Here is a 26,964-nt window from a genome sequence, read left to right as displayed (position 1 = left end):
AACACAAGCTGTTTTGTATATCCTTTGTATAGCATGTGGAGAAAGTGATATTAGAATAAAAGTAGAAGCCTTATTTAAAGACATAAGAACACGTGCATGAGAGAACTTGGTGGATATATAAATAAATTTTGTACTGCCATGGAAATGTAGAAAACTGAGAACTCCAGAAGTATTCATGCAGCGTCCTCTCAAAATGTGTTTTGAGGACTTCTGCTCGGCAGTGGCTGGCCTTATGCCAGCAGAATAACACTCCTCAAACACCACCACCCCCCCGCAACCTCCATCCCCCAAGACTCCGCCGCCCACTAGTGAGCTGGGGCTGCGAGGTCCTGGAGACGAGGGAGGCAATCGCACCCCACACTTCCCAGGATACTGTGCGCAGGCCCCGAGCGCGCTCCTCGCCCCGCCCCAGCCCTCCCGGGCGGTGCAGCGAGGACGCCGGGCTCTGGCGGGGGCTCGGCGGGGACGCGCAGGAGGGCGCGCGCCCCCGGTGCTCGCGCGGGGCCAGGGCCGCGCAGCTCCCAGCTGCGGGGACGTAGTAGCGCCACGGCAGCCTTGGAGAGGCCAGAGGGAAGCGAGCGGAGGGACGAGCCGAGGACCGAGGACCACGGTAACCGGATGCTCGTGCCCCTTCACTCCCGCTCCTTTGTGCGGCGTGGTCTGCTCACGCCGAGCCCTCCCTCTCCCCAACTGCAAATCGTAACGCCTCCGGGTTCGCGCGCGCGGATACTCCAGCCCTGCGAGAGCGGTAACCCGAACTCCGCAGCTGGCGGGCTTGGGCCCATCGCAGCGCTGTACGGCTTCGGTCGCCCCCTTTGGTGGAAGGAACAGGGTCGCGTTCCCCGAGGGGGACTCCAGCCTCTGGCTCTGTCCCCCTAGCCGGCGGCCACTTGGCGCGCTCCTGTCGATCTTTCAGAGAAGAGAAGGGCAAGCAGGTGCTTTGGGGGGTCCAGGGAATGAGCAGAGAGGCTGGCGCGGGTTCGGATCCGGGGAGGGCGGCTGGACGCCCCCCCCCCGGGGGGAACCACAGCTGTGCGGGCGGGGCGCGGGGTGGGGGGGTTGTTGTGACCCTGCCCTGCTGCGCGGAGACTCGCAGCCGCCTCGGGGGCTTAGCCGCCCGGCCGGTACTTACCTGCTCAAAGAGCTTGTTGCCAGTTCGGGACTTGCGGGTACTGGGTGGGGGGAAAGAGGGGTGTTAGTGCTCCATCCGGGGCTTGCCCCTTGGGCTGCCAGTCATCCTTGCTGGTATCGGGGGCTCCTGCCGGCGCCAGGTGTATTTGTGCCTCCTGGTGTGACGCCAGAAACCACAGCCTCTTTCAACAGACGCAGCGGCTCAATGGAGTTGCTGTGCTGTCGCGATGGCAGCTCTTGCGTCCTGCACTTGGTCCTGGGCTCGGCGAGCTTGCCGGTTTCTTTAGGGAGGACGATTTATCTTCATAGTTGGAGCTTCCTAGCCGGGGCTCGTCCTTTACTGGATTTGCACACTTCTAGGCGCCTGGGTTTGAAAAGCTTTTTCTCTATTTTCCCACTTGGAAGCGTTTAATCAGATGACTTTTTGTAGAAAGTGGAACTTTTCTCATTCCTTTTCGTCTGTTTTAATAGCATAACCATGTTTCGTTTGGCTCTTTCCCCTATGCTAATGCTGCCACTTTAGGAGGGTTCTTTGGGGAAAGGTTCTTAAAAGAACCTGGGATGACACCAATATTTTCTCTGCTGGTGGCACTTTTTTTTTTTTCATTTCTTTTCTCTTGTATAAACTGATAGTTGTTCGACGATTGGTGTTCTTCATTCTCCCTCTATGGGGAAATCCTCTTTGTCAGTATCCCTTGCGTCTTGATCCTGCCAAAGGGTAGACTTGGGTGAGCAGAGGACCTCTGCCTGGCGGTGGCTTTCTTCATTGGCTGCTGCTTCTCTCCTTCTAGCACCCCTTTTAGTTTAATCAACCCAGGACCCACTTCAAACTTTTAGTCACTTTATCGATTGCCTTTAAGATACCAAGAGTATTAGCATAAGTATAAAAAAAAATCTCAGGGTACTGTACTTCAACCATTGCTCTTAGCTTCATATTAATATTTAAAGCTGCGAATTCTTTTAGCATTTGATAAGATTACTATCATAGCTTTTTTTTTTAAGATTTTTATTGGGGAATTGGGGGGTTGGGAACAGTGCTGGGGAACTGGGGGAAGGGGAACAGACAAGTTGCTGTCCTTTTCTTCTTCAGTCTAGCTGTGGAGGACGTTGCTTTACTGGCCCAAGTTGGCACCATCACTGTGCTCTTCCCCGGCGAGGCAGATCAGTCGCCGGCTTCTGGACGGCCACTCACTGCGGCTGCTGGCAGCTCACGCTGGCTGCTGGCTGCTGGCTGCACACGGTAGCCCATGGCAACCCACTGCCACAGGGGCTGCAGCCTATGCCGTTACTGGCGACTCACGGGCAGCCCAGCTCCAGGTTGATCTGTTGGTCACCAGCTGTGGAGGGCAAGTGTCACTGGCCCTCATATGTGGGACCCGAACCGGGGCCCTCTGATGTCCCAAGCCAGTTCTTAACCATCGCGCCACTCGGCCGGCCCTATCATAGCTTTTTAAGATGGCAGTGTATTCTGTAGTAATTGCACATTCTGTATCCTAGCAGGAAACTTAACTCACAGTCAGTGAAGATAATTTTTTAAAAAACAGTATTTTCTCATCTGTTAAGAGGAAAATGAGGTAGGTAAGTTTTGACACCACCACCCCCTTTTCAAAATAGAATTTATATTTAGAGCAGTTTTAGCCTCATAGCAAAATTGAGTGGAAAGTACAGAGATTTCTCGTATACCTTCTGCCTCCACGTGCCCCCTGCCCTGTGCAACGTATGTACAGTCTCCTCAACTATCAGAAATCCCCACACTGGAATGGTAAGTTTATTAAAATTGATGAACCTACATTAAAACATTATTATCACGCAAAGTCCAGAGTTTACATTAGAAGTTCACCCTTGGGGGTGTTCATTCTATGGGTTTAGACAAATGACCCTTTAAAAAACAAAATCAAGAACTTTTAAGAGTTGTAGAGAACTGAAATGGGTATTGTCATTTTTTAAAGATTAAAGGGAACATTTTGAATACCCTGCAAATTAATTTCAAATAGCTTTCTGTTTTAAATTGGATGTTTAAATTTGGGTTTCTTATTTTTTAATTTTCAACCATCATTTGTTTGTATATTAAGAACTAAAGAGATGAAGGAGAAGAAATGCTTCATAGAATAGCAAAATGTCATATTTTTCAGTCCTAAAACATTAGGTTGACTACTTCTTGACTTTTCTGAAAAACATGTTTAATGTTAACCAGTGAAGCAAGAGGAAATGGGGCATTTTAATTATATTTTTCTTTACTGATGTCAAGATATAGCTACAATAAAATGTGACCCTTTAGGTTTTTAAAATCTGTTTTCTGTATGTGAGGGGCTTTTGTGGAAGCATCAGGATATAATAATGAACTGAGCTTAGTCCTGGAACTAGCCACTTCTGGATTCAAATCCCAGCTCTCCACCTGTTGGCTGCGTGACCATGGCAAGTTATTTTCTGAATCACTATTTCCTTAGCTGTAAATGGGGGATAAAAATATTATGAGAAATTATTTTATAGTGTAATGTCCTATTGGGTTGTCGGAAAAGTCATGACGCATTTTTGCAACGAAAAATACAGAAAAAATACGTCATGACTTTTCCGACAACTCCATATATAATCACTGATATCACTAGTCTCATTCTGTTTTTTTAAAACACTGCCAGTATAGCTTATTTTCTGGTGAATACTGCTTATGTAAATACTATCAAACTTTTTTTTAAAGGTTGACTGTACACGAGATTTGGTTAGCACTTGTGAGTCAGAGGTAAAACTATGGAAGAGGGTCAAAGGGACCTTGGGAAAATTTCTACTTCATCTCTCTGGTTCTTATAGAGCACACCCTGCTCTATGGGTATGCCCATACATGGTCTTCCAAGAGTATGAACTCTGTGTATAATCTGTACAGTACTTTTCTCAGGAGGAAAACTACAGCTTTCAATGTGTTCAAAAGGGTTTCATGACCATCCTCCCCCCAAAGGTTCTAAGGACCGTTCGTTAGCTTCAGTTATCTAGGCAGATTTTTTTTACTAGATACTTTGCAAATTATTTTCAAAATTAGTTTTTTGAGAAAGGAAAGTGAACAGGTAATTTTATTTTTTTTTAATTGAGAGACAGTGTGTTTTTTCCAGGCCACATCAGCTCCAAGTCAAGTAGTTGTTTCAACCTAGTTGTGGAGGGTGCAGCTCAGTGGCCCATGCAGGGATTGAACCGGCAACGTTGGTGTTAAATGAGCACTACTCTCTAACCAACTGAGTCAACCTGCTGCCCCTGAACAGGTAATTTTTGAAGCACTGCGAGTGCCAGTTTTATTCCAGAACTAGAGGTTGATATTTATGATATAATATGTTCATATGAATAATAGTGCTGCTTCTTATACCTGGAGATGACTCCACTGACTGGTCCCTTATCATTAGGCAGATCCTGTCCATCCCTGTCCTCCCAGGCTTGATGGGCAATAGAACGCATGGTGAAGAATGGCACTCTAATACAATCTAGCATGTTAGAATAGTATTTTGAAATGCTAAAAGATAATTTGGTTTGTTCTAAAATTTGGACTTTTTTTCTTTTCTCAACAAAACACCAAATGCAAAAAAAATTAAGTATTTTATCTTACAAACTAGATGATGATATGTATATAGTATATTTGTTGTAAAATGTTCTTTTATATGGGTTGTCGAAAAAGTCATGACGTATTTTTTCTATGTTTTTCGTTGCAAAAATGTGTCATGACGTTTCCGACAACCCAATAAATAGCACAGAGTGGAAAGTTATATTGAATCCTAATAGGTGATCATATTGCTGATTTGGAAAGAATACAGAATTTACAATCAGCGTATTAGATTAGATTACAATTTGTGATTTGAATTTATAACACTTAAAATAAATCTTATTTGCATTTGGGGAATTTCTGATTTAGGTTACATAGAGTTCATTCTTGTAATAAGAGTTTGGAAGTAAGCTATATCAAACTGTCCTATTTTCCTAGTTAGTGATAGGCTGCTGGGCTATAAGGCTTTACAGTGTGAAGCCAACTCCTGTTTCTGGGTCAGTTACAAGTGTCACAAGGTCTGAAGAGTATGAGGCGGATCAAGTGATGTTATACAAATTTGTGAATGAATCTGTCCAGCAGAGTAGTAATGCCTTTTTGTCTTTTTCTTTGAGATCCCCTTTTTTTCTTTTTCCTTTGGATGTTGGTCAGTTTTTTCATTTGAAATCTGTATACTTTTCAAATTTCAAGGTTCTAAGTCAATACTTGGGGATTTAGAGAATAAAGTAAGAACTGTGTTTGCCTCTCTAGATTTGTTCTTTATAAAAATAATCTCAGGTCTATAGACATCTCAAAGATTAACTAGAGATGAATGCCAGCATTTGCATAGTACATTTTATGTGTAAAGGATAAGTCACTGCTGCATCTTTAGTTATTTTAATGCAGAGGATTGCTTATTACTTTAATAATGAGAATTTCAGGTAAATTAATTGGATATGGAAAACAAAGAGGAATCACTTGAGCAAAAATTTTACCTGTGGGAATACTATCAATTTAAGAAAATCAGTGAATTTTATGTGTATTCTCTTATTCTTGAGCTTTTAAAAATTCAAAAATATTTTTTTGTATGGGCAGAATATTGGTAATACCTGTATTTTAGTTCTCATAAAGTAATTTATACATACTGTATGAAAATATAGTTACACATCTGTTGGGAGCCATGCAGGCTGGCTTAGCTGAAGCATAACTTGTTTTGCTTCTTGTTTTGCTCCTTTCTACACCTGGAGGGTGTTTACTTAACCTTGAGGTATGTGGTGAGAAGGCCAGTTCCTTAGAAGACATAATAAGATAGAGGGCTATCTGGGTTTAGGGAAAGTGTCCTGGGAAACTGACTCCCTAAAGCCCCTCTGACCTTGAAGATTCTAGTAGATAGATAATGATGTACTTTTGAATGAGGTAATGCATATTTGTCCATTCTGCTTTGCACATATCCTGGATGTATATAATGGGGAGGAAAAATAAACTCGTGGCTGGTTGCGAAGAATGCTTCCAGTCCTCCCGGACCCTTTTTGTTTCTTTGTCTCTTTATTTCCTTAAACCTCGCCCCCCACTTCAGGTACTGTTCTCTGGAACACCGAGGCAGGACCCCGACACACTTCCCATACAAAGATATAGTTAATGGCATCTTTGGCCTAGTGATAAGAGTTTGGGCTTTGTCATGAGGCAATCATATGTCGAGTCCTGGGCATTGCCACTTAATAGCTATGTGATGTTGGGTAGGTGTCTTAACTTCTCTGAGCTTCATTATCCACAACTGTAAATATGGGAATAATACCTCTTTGGATTGTCCTGAGGATTGAAATGAGTATGTGTGAAATTTCTAACTCAAAAATAGAAATTGCTTACATAACTTATGTGCCACACAATTTATTAACTAATTTAATCCTTATAACAATCATATGAAGTTGGTACTGTTCTTTTCTTCATTTTTACAGGTGAAGAAACTAAGGTTAATGGAATGTTATATATAACTTAACCAAGACTGTACAACTAGTAAGTAGATAGTAAACACTCAACTAATGCTGACTGTTGTCATTAAAAAATCAAAAATGAAAAGGAAGAGTTATATTAATATAGCCAGTCCTCATCTTTTGCTGTAGTAAAAAATGCATTAGAATGTAGATCATTATATAGCATATTTTATTTCTTTGCTGGAAGAAAATGTTGGTTGGAAGATTGTATTCCTGATCAAGGACTCAGGATCACATCATTTATAAAAAGTAGTAATGCCCATGTATTGAATGCTTACTGTGTACTAATTATAGGGTAAGTACTTTACATATTTTACCTCATTTAACCTTCACAAGAACCTTACAAGAAAGCGGAGACTCAGTTTTAAGTGACTTGTGCCCACGGCTACACAGTTAATAGGGAATCCCCAAACTGTCTAGCTCTGAAGTTTGCTATTAACCTCTAGTTTATGGGCCTTGTGTTAGATATGGCTAACGAACATCTCTAAAAAGCAAGGCAACAGCTTAAGTGATTTTAAATAGGAAAAAAGTACTCTCAAGTTTAGACCTAGAAATAAACAGTGATTACCTAAAACTAAGGTCTCATAGGTCAAACCCAGCTTGCTGCTGCTGGTTTTGTGAATAAAGTTTTATTGAAACACAGCCACACTCATTCCTTTATGTATATCTATGCCTGCTTTCCTACTACAGTGTCATAGCTGAGTACAGTTGTTAAGGGTGGAGGGTAGAGACACCAACCTCTTGTCTGTAGGCAGTTGAAAATCTGCATTTAACTACAGTAGGCCCTCTCTCATATGCAGATTCCCAACCAGTGGAGTTAACCCTTGAACTTCGGGTGCATCTAAATCAATTGAAAAAAAAAAAAATTCCTCCATTAAGTGGGAGTAGTTCAGCCCGTGTTGTTGAAGTGTCAACTGTAGTGATTGAGTTTGGATGGCTCACAAAGCCTAAAGTTTTTACTGTCTGGCCCTTTACAGAAAGAGATTGCTGACCCCTGACCTAGATCAACTCTGCTCTTTTATAAATGAAGACACTGAGACTCTGAGAGATTAGGTAATTTCCCAGTAATATAGCTAATTAAGATCCAGTTCTCCTGCTACTTAACTGTTATTTCTGCGATAGCCTGCTACCTCTTAAGTTCTATAAAATCAACAAGTGTACCATATCATTATATAAGAGACTTTAAAGTATCATAAAAATGTTTATGGTATACAGTCATGTGCCACTTAACGTTGGGGATACATTCTGAAAATTGCATTGTTAGGCGATTCATCCTGGTGTGAATAAGATAGAGTGTACTTACACAAACCTCGATGGTAAAGCCTACTACACATCTAGGCCATATGATATACCACTATTGTATATGCGGTCCATCACTGACTGAAATGTTATGCGACACATTACTGTATAAGAATATATAACCTAGTTAAAATAGGCAAGCTAGCTGTAATAACAGTATATATTTCGTCAGTTTTCTTCTTACAGTTTGAAGAGCGTGGGGAATATACTTTGTATGGCCCATGCCTTAAAGTTCTGTGGCCCACTTTAAACTTACATTTCCTTATATTCCTCCACAAATTTGTCTGTAATAAATAGAGGCTTTTGGAATCATTTCATTAGTTGATTACAAAACAGCAATTGCTGTTGGAACCTACTTTGCAGTTGGAAACCTATCACCTATACATATTTACAAGATAGAGATTTATATATAGTTTGTATCCAAGTGGTTCTACTTACCATTACATTATCCATGGAAGTTTTTAAGTATTGCGGTGATATGATCAGATTTGAATTTGGGAATAACTGGCAGCAGTAAGAAGCATGCATTGGTGAGAGAAGGCTGTTAGGAGGCTGTAATAATAGCTGTGAGATGATGGGGCCTGTCACTAAATTGTGGCTGGAGAAGTAAGGCCAACAAGATGAGAGAAATTTAGGAAGTAGAATGTATGAAACTTGGTTATAGTAGTTGGATAGAGTGGAATGGGAACTCTGAGCACATGTGAGCTATCACATTCAATGGGGATTCTTCTGGGTCACCCAGGCTAGTTCAACTTCTCCCATAATATTTCGTGTATCTCTATTATTGCCTTTACCACATTATTATTATGTTTTTGTCCCATAGATGATTTGTGCTTCTTAATGGTAGGAATTATGTCATATCTTATTCCTCTTTGTGGGGGGGAAGGGTTACTTTAGATAACTTAAAAAAAATTTAAAATACTCTTACACATACATTTTTTTGAAAAAGGAAAATACAAGAGATAGATTGGTTAAGGTATTCCTAAATTTCTTCAAATTTAGGGTCTGACTTTTTTGAAGCAGTTTTTATCTCAGTCATTTGTTTTTCCATGTAGTATAATCTAGTTCATCATGATGAAGGATTGATGACAGAGCCTTTCTTAAGAGTGCTGTATTATCTTCTCAGGGACTTTTCTTTTAAGCTGACAACACCATTTAAAAAATTTTGATGCAGGTATTTACGTTTTTGCTTGGTATGTGATACACATTCCTTTTTATGTATCTTAGTAGCAAAATGTAACACAGGCTCATTGGTCATGGATATATCTGCCTTTCTTGAGTCCTATAAAATAGTGTTTCTCAAACTCTGCTGAAAGATTAGTTTGTGAACCAATTACTTTGGTAAAAGACAACAAAAATGAATTACTAGAAAATGGAAAGGAAAAAAAAAGGACACAAAATTACAAATCTCAATTTTTAAATTAGATTCAACAGATATAAAATTACTCTGTCATGTATAACTTTGCTATAAGTGCTTCTAAACACTCTGTATTTACCACATTGCAGACCTGTAAAAAAACATTTGTGGACCAGACCTACTTTGGTAGCACTGCTATAAAAACACTTTGTTGTTGCTTTTCATATTCATCTTTGAATTTCCAGACTCTGCAATGTACCATGTGATGACTGATTAAATTAATATAAAACAAATAGTGTTTCCCTTTAACACTGACAATATTTCTATATTTTATTGAAATTTCTTAAAATGTAGTTATAAAACCATGACTAGTATGTATGTATGTATGTATGTATGTGTGTGTGTATGTGTATGTTGGTTTCTGTGCTTACCTTGTAGTAGTCCAAACTACTAGGAGAAGACTGATTCTTATGTGGCCATGGTAATAATTAGTCACCAGAACCAGTTTTAAACCTACTTACTCAATAAATGACACTTCTTTAGAATTGGTTTTAAGTCAGTGCAGTCAATCAACTGCAACTTGGCTTAGTGAACAGAATTTGCAAGCCAGCCAGTCGATGACAGCCCTCCCGGTAACATGCTTCTAAGCCTCCGAAAGTCCACCAATACATACTTCCTTCCAAACCCTGTATAAGATTAGCAATTTACTCAGAGGGACTGTGCCAGACCAGCAGAGCTCTCCCTGAAGTAAGTAATAATTATTATTCAGCTTTGTGTGTTTTTTGTTTGTTTGTTTCATTTCAGGTATCTAGTGGGAAATATCTTTTCAGACTTGAAAAATTATTGGTAACTTTATTTTTTTGGTAGGCTTTGTATTTTTATTCAAATAATTATCATTTGTTACCTTAAGTACAACCCTGTGACTTCTATGACATTCTCAAATAAAAATAATAAATAAAAGAGATCCCCCCTAAGAGAGAGTTCACACATGTAGTTCACATATTTAAGTAAAATTCAAGTCCTTTTATTTATTTTTTTACTACTTTATACTATCAGACTATTAATGATGGTAATACATTAAGTGATCCAGTTCAAACAAGGAAATGATTATGGTCGCTCAAGAGTTTGAGCTCTGAGCAACAGCGGTTCGAGTCCAGCCCGAGCTGAGCAGCCGCTGAGCTGCCAACAGGTAGCAGGATGGCTCAGCTAAAAAAAAAAAAAAAAGATTATGGTAGGGAAGCATCAGTAGAATGCCTTCTTAATAAAATAGGCTCCAAATAGAAACATCTTACAAAGTATTCAGTGCAGTGCAAACATTGTTTATAGACCTTGGAAATTACATTAGTATTTAATAGGCAGACTTTGATCACTCTTGTATCTACTACATGCCCATGCTAAGAAAAGCATGTTTTTAAAGTCACAGTAGTAAATTGTTGGAAATCATGAGTAGGAACTATTGAGATGATAACCCAGTTTATCAAAACAGGAGATTCTTTCTCAATTATTAGTATAGTATATTTTCTTTTGGGCTATTTGATTTACAATTTAAAATCCCTACTCATTGCTTTATAAATAGAAAGGGAATTATGTATACAGTTTAATATTTTTCTGACTTCAAAATTTAAAAAAATTTAAGTAACATTTACCTTTGAAATAAAATGATTCAAAAATGGAAACAAATATCTTTGTTAAAATATTTACATGTGATTGTGATTAAAATAATATATCCAGAATATGGTGTTATGTTAGTTAAAATAATTTTGGTAAATGTTGATTTTGAATAACAGAAAAATCTCTAGCATTCATAATTAATCTGTTCATTCCAAAAATAATATTACTACCTCTATTTATTTATTTATTGTGTGTTGTGCTCAACATGGGAGCAATAGGAGTGAATAGATGGTGCCTGTATTTGGGGGCTTATAGTGTTATGAGAAAGACCAACAGTGAATAGACAGGTATTACAAGCATTGTTAAATTTGACTAAAAGTTGAGTGTGACATGTTGAGTGTGGTATAATTCACTGTATGATTAATGCAATAAAAAGATATGATCAGATTGTTATGGGAGACAGAGGAAGGACACCCAGTCCAGGCTGGGAATAAGGAAGATTTTCCGGGATGGCGTGAATGAACCTGAGCTGAGTCTTAAAAGATGAGTAAGAGTCACCTGACAAGAAGGGGTGGTGGTAAAGGGCATTTCAAAATGAGAGCACAGCCTGAGCAGAGGCAGAGAAGTAGGAAGTAGCAGGGAGTGTGTGGAGAAGTGCATGCAGTTGGGCTTTATTCTTCTGTGTAACATGAGGCGAGGCTTATTATCTTGTTATTTCACAAATATACACAAGTTAATTTTAGTAAATACATACATCCTCCATCAGCTTTCAAATATAGCTCTAAAATTAAGCAGATACTATTTTGTATTACCTAAAACCTTCATCTAACTCAACAGTAAAGAGTACAAACAAAAGTTACTTTAGGGCCGGCTGAGTGGCTCAGTTGGTTAAGAGTTTGCTCAAGAGTTTGAGCTCTGAGCAACAGCAGTTCGAGTCCGGCCCGAGCTGAGCAGCCGCTGAGCTGCCAACAAGTGGCAGGATGGCTCAGCTACAAAAAAAAAAAGTACTTTAAAGAAGAATGAGTCTAATAGCACTATTGCTGCCTGAAGTAGGTGCTGCAGCAGCATTGAGGCTTTTTACAGGCGCTTTCAGTCAGTCCGAGTGCCATTTGGAGTTCTCTTTGCACTTAGTACTCTTCTGATTAATGCGTAGTATAAAAGTCACTCTTTGCTTGCAAAAAACCTTAGTTATGAGAACTATGCAGTGTAATGTGAGTTAATACAGTGTTCAGTGTTCTGTACAATCGTGCTATATCACATATGCTAAAATGTGATATAGATTATAAGTGCAAAGAAGTTTGAAAAAAGTAGACTGACTTAACGTAGTATATTTGTGCTTTTGCTTTTGCTGTAGTTCTTGTTTTCTGAAATTCATAGTAGTGTTTACATGTAAAAAATAATGTAAAAAGGTTTTTCATCGATGCAGACAACAGTATGTTGGTTACCAGAGGGAAAGGGGAGTGGGGGGAAGTTGAAGAGGGTCAAGGGGATCAAACATAATGGTGCTGGAAGGAGACTTGACTCTGGGTGGTGAGCACATAAGCAATATATAGATGATGCATTATACAATTGCACACTTGGAACCCATATATTGGGTTGTTGGAAAAGTCATGACGCATTTTTGCAATGAAAAACAGAAAACATATGTCATGACTTTTCCGACAACCCAATAATATTATTATAACAAAAGATACGTTAGTTTTGTTATATATTCTCTGCAGTGAGTCAGTAAAACCCATCTGCTTCTGTTTGAAGTATGTATTTTTTTCTTCAAACTTCCTATGTTGTTGATTGATACTTGACTGACATGTGGAAGAGCAAAAAATGTCTCAACTTCCTGCCTGCTTCAGTGTCATAATGTGCCAGGGTGTGATAGAAACAGACTTCCATGGACCATGTCTCTTTTTTTTCTGGTGTTTTTAATCTTAGTATATTTGGGGAAGGGATAGTATCTTTTTTTTTTTTTCTTTTTAGCCTGAGTCATATTCTTATATACATTAAAAATTTGGGGGGAGTTAGAGTTTAGGTTGAGTTACATCTTCACTTAACATTCACATACAGTCTTTATAAGTCCCAAAGTCTACTAAATTCCTTAGCGAGAAATGTCTTAGAGTGAATAGTCTTTTCCTGCTCATGTCTTCCTGTTCTATTATATATAATGAGTTTTTAAAACTTGTGGGCATTGCATTCTTTAAGTAGACTATTTTAAGAGAATTTGGTACAGAAAATTTTTAAGCTCTTGTATCTTGCTCAAATCTGATGTCAAATGTAAAAATAATTTTATAAACATGAATATTCATTAGTGCCCTTTTCATAGAGCAGTCCTCTGACGAAATAATTTTGTGACACAATAATAGAGAAAGCCTTTTACTAGACAGACATTAGAGTGGTTTGATATAAAGGGAAAAAATGTGTGATAGTTTTGAATTGTATGTATTTAAACCTAGTAAGAGTTAAAAAAAATAAGATATAGTGATGCTGGCCATCATAATACTCATGCACTTAGGGCACAACATATGGTATGATGAAAGTTCTAAATGAAAGAAGACTCATTAGACTAACCAGTAATGAAGAGTTGACCCAGTTTATTTTATATTGGTGGGGAAAACAGCCAACCCACAAAAATCACATTGATTTATTCACTCATGATCCAGGCTCATGTGGGTAAGATACGTAGATGTTGTTAAGACATCGTCTTCTCAAAGAATTCACACTATTAAGCCGATAAGCCCAAAACACAAGTAAAGGTAAATGAATGAGTCCAAGAGGTACAAAGTACTACTGGGATTCACAGAAGGGGGACGACATCTCATTGGGAGAATCTAGAGGAGGCTTCGTGAAAGAAGCATCATTTAAGCTGGGCCTTCACATCATTGCCCCACAAGGAATAATGTGAATACTTACACATATATTTGAGGGAAATGGAATAGTGAAGCCTGTGATATGGTAGGAAAAGAATGGGCTTTATCAGAGTTGAATTGAAACCCTAGCTCCCACATCAGGGATGTTTAGGCCATCTATAATGTACCGTATTTCCCCATGTATAAGATGCTCCCATGTATAAGACGCACCTTAATTTTGGGGCCCGAAATTGGAAAAAAAATGTATTACATAAAGTTATTGAACTCAAGTTTTATTCACCATAAAATTCATACAACTCATCACTGTCAAAACTCCCAACCATTAGCTTGTCCTCATCTGTGCCTGATGACGAATCACTGTCTTCATATATTGCCTCTCATGGCCTTCTTCCCGTGGCGTTTTCAGTAGGGTTTCTTCTTCCCGTAGCCAGTCTTGAATTGTTTTCTCAGTTGGAGGAGGACCAAACTTAACGTTCAGCAGCACGGTTTCCATTCACTTTTGCAAACTGGATCACTTTTAACTTGAATTCAGCACTGTACAAAAATCTTTTCTGAGCCATTTCTGGGCAGAACGTGGCAAAACGTAACCTACCTTAATATACTGGTAACAAGTGTGAAACAATGAGCGCCAAGACAACAAGTGCGAAAAAGCTGGAAATGCAAGTAAAAAATCTACAACCACTGTATAAGATGCACCTACAGTTTTTGGACCCCAAATTTTTCAAAAATTGTGCGCCTTATACATGGGGAAATACGGTAAATGAGAGAGGGTATGTAAGATTTCTGGCAAATATATGACACGTAGTGGTTTAATTAGTAGTCTTTTCCCTCCTTTGCCCTACTTTACATCAAAAATTAATGGAGGAAAAGACTGGACAGTAGGCTGGAGTCAGAGCAAGGAGTGTCTTGGATGCCAGGATAAGCTTTTTGAACTACATACAGTAAGGAGTTTGGAGGTGACACGTAGGTAAATCTGGCACCATTGCCCTTGATAGATGTTTAGGCATGTTCAGGGAAGGGCATGATGATTTGTTAATGGTGGCTATTATTGGGTTGTTGGAAAAGTCATGACACATTTTTGCAACGAAAAACATAGAAAACTGCGTCATGACTTTTCCGACAACTCAATATAATCCAGGAAAGATATGTGGATCTGAATTAGAGTACAAAGAAAGAGAGGAGAGTTCAATGAAAATAGGAGAAAAGGGATGAATGGGAGGGAGCTTTTCCCAAGTAGAAATCAGGAATTGAAACTGATTAAGGCTATACAAGTTAGAGAAGAGTCAGATATGGCTCAGGTTTTGAAATAGGACAAGTGAAAAAAATGGTGTTGCTACTTGCAGAAATAGGAGAATTAGAGTAGCTGGTTTTAGAAGGAGAAGATAGGGACCTTGATTACTTTATATATTTTTTTCTTGGTGGTGTTCTGTAATTCTATTTCACTTGCCAAATGCTTTGAAGAGTATGGCAGTGGTAACATCGCAGACCCTTGGAGCCCTGCTGCCTAGGTTCGAATCCTGGCTCCAATCCATCTCATTGTGTCTCAGTTTTCTTATTGGTAAAAAGGGCAAAATAAAAGTAGCTGCCTTATGGAGTTGTAGTGAGAACTAAATGATTTGATACGCATAAAGCACTTAAAACAGTGACTGGCAGATAGTAGTGTTTTCTATGATGATGATGATGATGATGATGATAGTAATGTTTTGGGTGATGGTAATGTTGGTATTGATGATGTTGTCTGCCTTTATATCTTATGCTATGGCTGATTTATCCCCTTAGGGTTTAGAGTAGCTTGTGATTATATTGCTTTTCGTGTACGTACTTTAAATTTCATCATGAATATGTCTTTGAGGCTTGTCTTTTCCATGTCTTTTCCTGGGCGTGCACTGTCACTTTCTAGTATTCCTTATATATGCAGTTGTTTTATAAATATCTTAAGTCTTTAGTGTCTTGCTCCCTAAAGAGGAAAAAGCATAAAACGAAGGTGGTGAATGACACTAGCCTTTTAAATCCCCTGGAAAGTAACTTCAGCTGAAGGGGAGGGGTCTGCAACAGGGGGAGGAGGTGCAAAAAAATGGCCACCCACCTCTTCATTTACACCTCTGTGATCACAAACAGCAGTCAGCCATTAGAGCAGAGACCCCTGATATTGGAAGAACAGGATCCTTTTTGTCCACCATGGCTCCTGCAAACTGTGCAAGCTACTCCAGGAACACATGAACAGCTGCTCGTCACATGGCTGGGCGTGTGGAATGGCCAGCTGCTACTTTCCTAAGAGCTAAAATTGACCAAAATTAACTGTAATTTATCATCCATATCTTCTCCTGGAAAAGTTGCAAGCCTTCAGCAGGCTTCAGAGTTCCAAGATAATTACACCAGACAGATTCTGCCAGAGTGATTGCCGTCTTGGTAGGGAGACAAATTCCTGATGCTCTCTATCTCACCATCTCCCCAGAATTTTCAAATTAGATTTTAAAGGAGTTCCTTTACTAATATAAAATACAGTTGACCCTTGAACAACATGGGTTTGTTCTGGGTTGGTCCACTTATATGTAGATTTTTTTTCAGTAAATATAGTTGGCCTTTCGTATCCACGGATTTCTCATCTGTGTAATTCAACCAAACATAGATCAAAGACAGTATTTTCTCATTCCCAACTGCGGATTCCCAACTGCAAATCAAAAATACTGTTTTTGGTCTGTGGTAGATTGAATGTGAAGCGCCGACTTTAGAGTTATACATGGGTTTTCAACTGCACATGGGAGGTGGCGCCTCTAACCCCCACTTCTTCAAGGATCACCTGTATTTTGCTGAGGTAGGTAGTTGATGTGACATTTAGCATAAAAACTACCAAGTTCCTTGTTCTCTTTTCAATTGATTTATATAGCCATATATATATATATATATATATATATATATATATATATANATTTTCACTCGACTATGGAAGTGACATTGATCATAATGTTGAACAGAAGAAGACTTGTTGAGAATTATTATGTTCTTCTAATTATATATTGATTGTAACTATAAATAACTATCAGTTGATTTGGAATTGAATGAAAATACTTCTGTTTGACAGGTAAAGTGTATGCAGTGGGTGGACATGATGGAAATGAACATTTAGGCAGCATGGAGATGTTTGATCCTCTGACTAATAAATGGATGATGAAGGCATCAATGAACACAAAGAGGTAGATCAGCTTGAACATTTCTGATTTGTTGGTAGAAAATTAAGAAAGCTTCCTATAATTCAAAGGGACAGTTTTTTACTTTTTACATTTCTAGGAACTTGAAATGTCTTCTTAAACACACTTTGTTAAAGTGTCCAATGTGATACTTTGTTATAACTTTTGATATTTTCTTGAGAATTAAATGGAATCATGTCTGATAAAGTCCATAGTTTTCACTTACACCTGAGCGTTGATTTTTTTTTAACTTTATTTTGAAATAATTTTAGATTTTTAGAGAAATTACAAAAATAGTAGAACTCCTGTGAATCTGTGGTTCTCAACTGGAGGTGATTTTGTTCCCTCAGTGAAACACTTGGCAATGTCTGGGGGCATTTTGCTGGGGTTGGGGGCGGGTAGGTTGGTGGAATTGCTGCTGGCATCTAGTTGGGAAAGGCCAAGGATGCTCCTAAAGGTCCTGTAATGCATAAGAAAGTCTCCCACAGCAAAGAATTATCTGGCCCTAAATGTCAGTAGTGCTGAGATAGAGAAATCCTGCTGTACACTCTTCACCCAGCTCCCATAATGATGACATCTTACCCCATCATAGTACAGTTACTGAAACCAGGAAATTAACACTGATACAAAGCCATTAATTAATCTGTAGACCTTATTCAACTTTTGCCAGTTTTTCCACACATTCTTATGCTTCTAATTGGTTTTTCCTGTCTAATTGCATTGGCTAATAATCTAATACAGTGTGAATAGTAACAGAGATAGGTGTTTCTGGCTTTTTCCTGATATTAATGGAAATGTCTCTAGTGTTTCCCTATGAAGATACTGGCTTTAGAATTAAGGTTTATGTATTTTAACATGTTAAGAAAATATTCCTCAACTTCTATTCATTATTTTTTACCATTATGAGCATTAATATTTAAAATTTTTACCTACAATAAGGTAAAATATATGTCATAGATGGGTCAGTCTAAAGGAGAGGGAAGATTTTTTTACTAATGTGACTTAGTAAATGTTGACTATCCTGTTCAGAATGTTTTAAATGAGTTGATTTCCAAATTTTTAGATATCCTAAAACAGAAGAATCGCTAATCTGTGACCAAATCAAGATTCAAAAGCATAGTAGACCAAACATACTCTAGATCTAGAGGTGAAACCTTAAAATATTAAAATAAGAGTTATAGGTTAAAACTTGCTTCTATATTTAAAAAAAAAATTGATTACACCAATACAACATAGTGGAAGTCAGGTTTGTGAGTATGTTTCATATGGGAAAAGTATGTGAACCAATATGAAGCACAGNTTTTATAGTTTTAACTATAATTACTGATAAGTCTTTTTCTTTTTTTTTTGGTCTGTCTCTATGTGTGTTTTGTTGTTGATTTTTCAGTCTCAACAAACTGGACAATGTCAGTTGAGTGGGTTTTGAAAATGTCTGAAGTTTAGTGAGCTGCATCTACCTTCTCCCCACCCTTTACAACAGAATAAATGGGATGTTTGAGAAGACGGCGCTATTAAAAGAAGAGTGTTGCAAATGGCTTCGGAATCTGTGAATGCAAAACATGCTAGGAATCAATTCACAAAGGGGAAAAGGCAACAGCACCAGCAAATAAAGAACAGATCTTCAGTTAGTGATGGTGACGGAGAAGACTCCTTTATCTTCGAAGCACATGAAGCTTGGAAAGATTTCCATGGGTCTCTTCTTCGGTTTTATGAGAATGGAGAGCTCTGTGATATCACACTAAAGGTAAGACGGTCTTTTTTTTTTTTACTTTTCTCAACCTCTGCAGTGTATTATGGAAAATGGGGGTTTCTGTAACCACACAAGGCAAACTTTTGGTGCTGTACTTATTCATAATCAGAATGATTTTCATGTTAGTCCTTCTTATTGAAGGGGAAGGGACATAAGGGAGGATAAATAAAGGGAGATTAGTGTAAGATAAAATTCTCATACTAATTAAATGTTGATATTCATTACCTCTTAGTTAATTTAACTTCAGAAAGTTCTGGAGCCCTAAAACAAGTAGTATTAGTAAAATTAATAAATTGCCATTGATTAGATAAGCTTTATAACTTGTGAATTTGAAAATATTGATATTCACTTAAACTTGATTTAAGTTAGAAGTCAGGAACTCTTGGCTGTTGATTCAACTACGCTAGTGTTTTTACTTATGTTCCTATTCTGGTAATTTAATCTCTATTTCAATACTATTCTCTGTTGAATGAGGTGGTTTATCTGTACCTGATATGAAGTGGAGTCTATTTAGACTTGTATGGAAAGGTCTTTAGTAAACTTGAAGTCTGTGGTCTATAGGATCAGGTTGTTCTGCTACAAAAGAAAGCTTTAATAAAATTGGGAAAGCGATCAAGTATCAGTAAAGTGAGAGAGCCTGTATTCTAATTGTCTTTCCTTATTTGTTTGCTTTATTATTCTTACCTCTCAGTGTGGTATTAAGTTTTTCTAGTGATTCATATGCACCCATGCAGCACTTTCCACGTGAGATTTGCCACTTCGGGATCTCTTTATAGGTTTTGCTTTCTGCCCCTGATCAGACAGGTTCTTAGAGCTCATGGTTGGGGGGATTGAAGACATACTAGGAGAATCAGATCAGGGGACACTCAGCAAAAGTCCATAAACTGAAAGAATTAGCTTTGAGTGTCAGGCCCAGAATGTCCAGGAGTATAGTGTTACACTGTATTAAATGGCCTGTATTCTCTTTACTTAAACTCTTAGTGCCCTTACATCTTTCTAAGTTCTAAGATATTGAGAAGAAAACCATTATGTAATTACACTAGCTCTGTGTGAAATTTAGCCATGCATGTATTTTAATAAAGGAATACTTTGATTCATATGGTATATTTTGTTTAATCTCACACCATTGTTCTAATTTTCAACCCTATTGTGAAATTCAGTGACCTACACTGGGTTGGCAAAAATTTAAAAGTGTAAAATAGATTATTTGAATTTAATTATCAATTCACATCACTGTATGCATGGAAAACAATATTACTGAGTTTATAAATTTTATAATTAGATTTTAGAATAATTTTTGCAAGCTACTGCATATACACTTTCTTAACTGAAAAATAAGAATACAGCCATTTTAGGGCAAGTGATAACTAAACTCATAATTTTTCTTTCTTTATTGGGTAACTTCAGCAATAGGATGAAATGAAAACTTCAGAAGAGTCTGTGGTTGAAGACTAAAAATACTATGAAGCAGTGGCAGAGGTCTTTTAGGAATGAGAAACTTTATTAATGTAAAGGGACTATCATTTTTATTTCCTCAACTGTAAAATTATGATGAAGATTGGGTTTTTGAGGAACAAGACAACTGATCTGTGTAAAGTCCTTATGACAGTGATTGGTACATAATAAATAACCAATACATATCAGCTATTAAGCTCATTATATGTGCTATTGTTGTTCCAAGGGTAGTAGATAATTGTGCTATGGTATGTTCCGTTTCTATTCATTAGAATGAATTACAACTTAATGTTTTAGTAGGTCTGCTATTAGATTGGTTTCTTAATTTGAATTTAACATTTTTTCACTTTCAGAATTTAAATGCTACAGAATAACTAAGCCAAATTGGATTATGGGTAATTTATAATGCCCTATTCAACATAAACTTCACTTTTTATATTCTTATAACCTTGAAAAATTTTCCTTGATATAAATTCATATCCTTTTATTAGTGTGTTTCTTTTGATTATTATTGCTTTTAGGATGAACATTTTAGGAAAGCAATTATCAAAATTTGTTTTATTGCTCATGCATAACACCATTAGCCTGTTTTAAAATTCCAAAGTAAGCACCTGTATTATAAACAAATAAATTCATTTAGCAAAATATTTACTAAAGTCTTACTCTATTACATGGAGAGCATAAATAAATTTGAATACTATCCTGTACTTGCCTTGAGGGAATTTGAAGTTGAGCCAGAGACAGGTGCATACACAGCTAACTATAATACAATTTAATGATTGCCATTTTTGTGTTATTTTTATGGAAGCGTAGGAGAGGGTCCACTAATTATGTCTGAGAGGTGATTGGAAAAGCTTCACCTAGAAGATTATATATATTATTTTAAGGTCACTCCAAGGAGAGGTAAAACTTGTTTATATATATTATTATATTTATTAGTGAAAACATTTTCATATATCCAGTGGTGGCTCTCACATTATATATGGGGGAAGCTTCTTAAGGGCAACAATTTGGTTGGGGAAAGAGCAGGGGGGAAATTGTCTTAAACAGGTATTGCATAGCACTCATATTTAGATTTTATGTTATAGATCAGTAAGAGTGGCATTTACAAAGATGCTTTTATCCATACTTTATGTAGTTTGAGGAAATGTCGTTGTCCTTATGAAAGATCATAATTTTGCTTCAAGAAGTTAATGGAGATTATGAGAGGAGACAACCCCTTACATCATCACCTTCTGATGCAACCCGTGAATATGTTTTAGTCATTATTTGGCTTCCTTTTTTTTGGAAAGTGCATGTTTCTGTGAATTTTTTCAAACAAATGTTTATGGGACTCTAATACACATTTTCAAGGCTCTAAGTGTTAAAATTATTTCCTTCAAATCTTCCAACTGACAAGATAAGAATAAGTGCTCTGAACAATTGCAGGAAAACAAAATATGTAGACTACATTGTAATAGTATTCTTCCAAGAGGTAGAAATGATAACATTATTACCCTTATAAATGTTAACAGCTAACTCCTGACCAGAAAGCAGACATAATAAAAGAGAAATGATAAAGGAGAAAGTGATCCTACATTTAACACTTAAGCATCCTGTTAGAAAGTGTAATAAAATGATTATCACCTTTACTTTTATCCATTCAACTAGTAAGTCAGCATTTTTATTTTTTTTCATGTTGCTAAGAAGAGGAAGTATTTACTTATATTCCTAGATCCTTGTTTCTTTGACCCCCAAAACGCTGTCTAAATTATTCCCATTGTGCAGGTTTTTTAAGCGAAGGTAGTAAGATTAGTTAAGAGTGTAGAACAGTGAATGTGGCTAGACATTGTGATGTAATTCACTGTAAACCGAAATATTATCTTGAGTCTTATACATTTAACCCCTTCTTGACCTTGGCAATAAAACTTTTATGGCTACTCAAACTGGTTAAAATGCGTGGATTATTGAAAAGCTTAGCTTTTTTACTTAAAGAGGCAAAATTACACGGGGTTAAACTGAAAACTTAGAATACAGTGTGTAAACACGTACATAAAAGGAACCTTGGTTATATAGGGCTTTTCCCCCTGCAGTCTTTCTGTTTCACTATGTTGTCTTCTGCACTTTTATTTCAATGCAGTTCTCAACCATTTACCTTAAGTTTCTTTTATGCAGCATAATTATAAACATTTTAACCTAATATACTTTTTGTTTTAATGATTTTTTAAAAATTTAGTATGTGAATGATTTTTAACAATCTTTGTTAATGGGATTGTACAGTTAATACTTAGAAATGAAGTGACCTATGTAAGAACAACTCTTTTGCAAAAGGATAGTTCACAGGATAGCCAAATTTTTAAAAAGTATTAAATAAACATAGCTAAGAAGTAAAAGTTAAATCAGTTAAAAATTGTTTACTTATCAAAATACTGAATCTTTAAAACATTGCTTTTAAAATTTTGATGAAGGGGTCTTCTCAAGCTGCCTGTGGATATGTAAACTGGCACATTGTTTTCATGGACAGTTTGGTGGTATTATCAAGAGCTATATAAAGCTTATAGGTTTAGATTCATTAATTCTGCTTTTCAGATTATATCTCAAGGAAATATTCTGAAATGCTGAAAGAAATTTTAAAATACTGTTTCAATTTAAAATATGAAAAAGTTATCTAAATGACTGATATCAGAATGGTTCAATAAACTGTTAACACCCACTGTAGAGAATAGCATACAGCTAATAAGCATGAGGTTACAATAGTTTTCAGAATATTAGGAAAAGGAAAATTTAGGAAACGAAGTTCAGGACAATCTCAGTTATGCATAGAAATGCATAAAAAGTTGGAAGGAAATATACCAAAGGATTGACAGTATTTATTGTATTGTGAATGAAGTTTTTCCCTTACATTTTTCTGTGCTTTCTCGATTTTACACATTGAATATGTGTTGTCCTCAAGGGGAGGGAGGGAGAATACTTGAAAAGTAAGTGACCTTTAATGTAAGATAGGTTCATTTTGTAGGTCAAATCTCATAGTTCATGGAATTTTTTATGTTCTTCATTTAGTTAATGTTCTTTATATATCATTTCTAGTTCATTTTACCTTATTATTCAGCCAATCATTTATTGTTTTCAAACAGAGCTCTACATTGCATGTATACAGTTTTTCTAGTTGGACCTAAATTAAAAGTTAAGATGCTTGGCTTCTCCCCATTCTCCTTCTGCTCGTGTTCAAAGTGAAGTGCTTTACCAGTAGAAAAGCCTTTGTTTCATTGTATTTTGATCCCTATTGGCTAATCCATGGAAAATTACTCAATATTTTAATTACCAGTTTGTATTTCAAGCTTTTTTTTTTTTAAATAAGGCATTGTTTTATTAATGTTGATATGCTACATATTTCACTAAAGTTTAAGCTTGACATGTTTTTTTTCTCCTGGAGCATCTTGAATTATTCACGTGTTCACTAATCTGTAGTATTTACTTATATTAATGTAAATTGTATAGTAATGTCCATATTTTGTAGTCTGTGTAGTTTTCACCCAATTTTAAACATTTAATCTTTCAGACTTTGATGTCTTTCATTTCTAAATTTCTGATGAACTGTTTTATACGTACCAGAAAAGAAAAATGTAGAAATAAACTTCTCAGAATATAATGAGACTATATAGTATCAAAGGATAATTAATGAATTAAAAAGCCAAAATTTTTGATGTTCCTGTTTCATGCATGTGGCTCCAAAGCTCTCTTTAAAGTTATGATGGGTATTTATTCTAAAAGGTACATAGGGGTGGTGACTCTGAGAGTGTGTGTGTGTGTGTGTGTGTGTGTGTGTGTGTCTGTGTGTGTGTGTGTGTGAAATATCCATATTTTGGTTTATTTGGATTAAGAAATTAAGTTAGAATTAGAGAGGGGACAGAACCTTATTATAAACAACGTAAATATAACTTGTGGGCCATTGATTTGTACAGCTAGGATGCGAAGTCAGTGTTAAAATAATGTTTACCTGGAAATCATAGAACTCTATTTTATAGTACTGTTAAAACAAACACACTAAATTTGTCTGGAATTTTTGCCCCCGCTATAACACATGCTGAATGCTGATCTAAACCTAATTTTGATATTAAACTGAGTCTCTCTTTGTTTTGAACAGGTTGGCTCAAAGTTAATCTCTTGTCACAAACTGGTACTGGCTTGTGTTATTCCCTACTTCAGAGCCATGTTTCTCTCTGAAATGGCTGAAGCTAAGCAAACAGTGATTGAGATCAGAGATTTCGATGGTGATGCAATAGAAGACCTGGTAAAATTTGTCTATTCTTCACGGCTCACTTTGACTGTTGACAACGTCCAACCTGTCTTATATGCGGCCTGCATTCTGCAGGTTGAACTGGTGGCTCGAGCTTGTTGTGAATACATGAAATTACATTTTCATCCCTCCAACTGCCTGGCAGTAAGAGCCTTTGCAGAAAGCCACAATCGAATAGACTTAATGGACATGGCAGATCAGTATGCCTGTGAGCATTTTACTGAAGTGGTGGAGTGTGAAGACTTCGTCAGTGTGTCACCCCAGCATCTCCATAAGCTGTTGTCCTCCAGTGATCTCAGTATTGAGAATGAAACGCAGGTCTATAACGCAGCCATCAAGTGGCTACTTGCCAATCCCCAGCATCATTCCAAATGGTTGGATGAAACACTTGCACAGGTAGGTAGGGGCTGAAATAAGATTGTGGATAGAAATGAATGATATGGAAGCAAATCAACATGTTTCACTTATCATGGACAGTGTAAATTATCAGTTGATGTAATACAATGTGAAAATTGCTTTGACTCTTTTCTGTTTACTCACTGTGCTAGTTCAGGATAAATCTGAATGTGTTACATTTGCATTAGAAATATTCTCTGCTTTTTAACCTGAATATTTAAAATATCCTTTTGAGATAGTAGTAATGAATATTTTATTTATTGCTAGTAGAAAATGATTCTGAGGAAACACCTCAAAATTGATTTATGGCATTGTTTTTTAGTGAAGTTTCTAAATTTTACTGAATTACTTTACTTTAGTAAAGGTATATTCATTCCTAACGCATGTAGATTTATTCTGAAAAGAACTACAAGACATCACTTTCCATTTTCTTCCCTCACCACAGTTTTGCTTTTTAAATTCTCAGAAATGTGTCTCTTTTTAATTTTTATTCTTACTGTCAACAGGTGTTACTTGGATAGGGAGATAATAAATAGGCCTTAGAATTACTTTGAAAATAAGTTTGTCAACAAAATTTCATTATCTTGCAGCTATATCTTATTTGTGTGTGTGTGTGTGTGTGTGTGTGTGTACGCATGCGTTTAACTCAAAATCGTATGACCTGGTTTGATCATCCCTTTAATCCACTAGAAAATCAGTGTACCTTTAAGAGAGAAATGGTGCCTGCACTGAAACAAGTGCCTCTACTTGAGTTAGTATATAACCTGCCAAGGTAATTGATCTGAAGAAAACAACACCTGTTTGCTTCACATCTGAATATTTACATGTTGATGTAAGAAATAAATCACATTTCCACATGTTCAGTCTTAGTTTTAAAGTGCAAAAGAACAAAGCACAGCAGTTTTGTTTTGATTGTGCCTGGTTTTTATCAGCAAGGAGCCTAGTGATTATGACAGTAACCACTTTTAGAACTGAGTAAGAAACTTGAAGACAATTGAATTATTTAATCCAGCCTACTTAAATCTGTATGTAAAAGGGGAGGCTATATTTAACATGTAATCTGATTTCAGGAGTGCAGACCATTCCTGGAAATTGCTTTAGAACTTGGCACGTTGAACTTTAAAGGTTTATGAAGTATAATAAATGAGTTTTAAAAAGAGAATACACTGCGGTGAAAGAGAATGAACTATCCAGTTACAACTTAAAAGTTGATATCTGCCAACTATTCATGATCTTAGGTTCGTTTGCCGCTGTTGCCAGTTGATTTTCTTATGGGTGTTGTGGCAAAAGAACAGATTGTCAAGCAAAATCTAAAATGTAGAGACTTACTGGATGAAGCAAGAAACTACCACCTACACTTGAGTAGCAGAGCAGTACCTGACTTTGAATACTCCGTTCGGACTACACCAAGGAAGCATACTGCTGGTAATTAAATTACTCATTTATTAACTCTGCTGGAAGGATTTTTGTTGTATTTGAGGCTTGGTTATGTGCCCAAACTTACTTGTAAGTTGATTAGTATCTGATCGTCTTAAAGTAATAATTGATAAATAAGGTTGTATCTTAATTCTTACTGTACATGATTCAGATAGCTTTACCAATAGCCAGTTTTTTAGAAAGCCAAAACAAGCCTACTGAAATACTCTTATTTTGATGTCTTCCTGATTCTTCTGGACAGAATTAGTTCTGTCATTTGTGCTTTTAGAGCACTTTGTTTACACTTGTTTTATTTTTTACTATGTTGCACTGAAATTTCTTTGACATGTTTTGAGCCCTTCAAAGACAGGCAAGTATCTTATTTAGTTTTGTGTTTGTAGTGCCAAGCATGGAGCTTGACACACATTCCATGTTTAAATACTTGTTTTTACATTTTATCAAATCAAAAGAAAGGCACTAAATCTACCATTTGTGTAACAGACCACATCAGACTTAGACTCTAAAGCTCTTATTTTTGAGGGGGCATGCAGTTTCACCTTTATTTGCCACAATTTTCAGACTTCATATTTTCCCAAGGACATAGTTCATGTTCACTTACGTTACTCTTTATATAAAGAATATATGAAGGAGGAGGGAAAATAAATGAGGCCCAGAAGTTCAGGTATCGGTGCCCTGAACAGAGACTGACTGCCTCTACATTTGCTGCTACCTAA

General features: G+C 36.9%; 1 protein-coding gene across 1 annotated transcript in view; it reads left to right on the top strand.

Moving 5' to 3' along the window:
• The first annotated feature begins 428 nt into the window (after positions 1-428).
• KLHL8 (kelch like family member 8) overlaps positions 429-26,964 on the top strand; it is a 42,983-nt gene continuing 16,447 nt past the window's right edge. Inside the window, exons 1-4 of the mRNA XM_019668072.1 lie at positions 429-610; positions 18,325-18,681; positions 24,266-24,814; positions 26,053-26,239. Coding sequence (XP_019523617.1) covers positions 18,469-18,681; positions 24,266-24,814; positions 26,053-26,239 — 949 coding nt within the window. The 5' untranslated portion in view covers positions 429-610; positions 18,325-18,468. The remainder of the gene's footprint in view (positions 611-18,324; positions 18,682-24,265; positions 24,815-26,052; positions 26,240-26,964) is intronic.

Source organism: Hipposideros armiger, unplaced genomic scaffold (genome assembly GCF_001890085.2).
Source record: "Hipposideros armiger isolate ML-2016 unplaced genomic scaffold, ASM189008v1 scaffold_515, whole genome shotgun sequence".
In the NCBI taxonomy this organism is placed as follows: domain Eukaryota; kingdom Metazoa; phylum Chordata; class Mammalia; order Chiroptera; family Hipposideridae; genus Hipposideros; species Hipposideros armiger.
The sequence above is the reverse complement of the archived record's forward strand: the minus strand, read 5'-3'. Positions and strand labels throughout refer to the sequence as shown.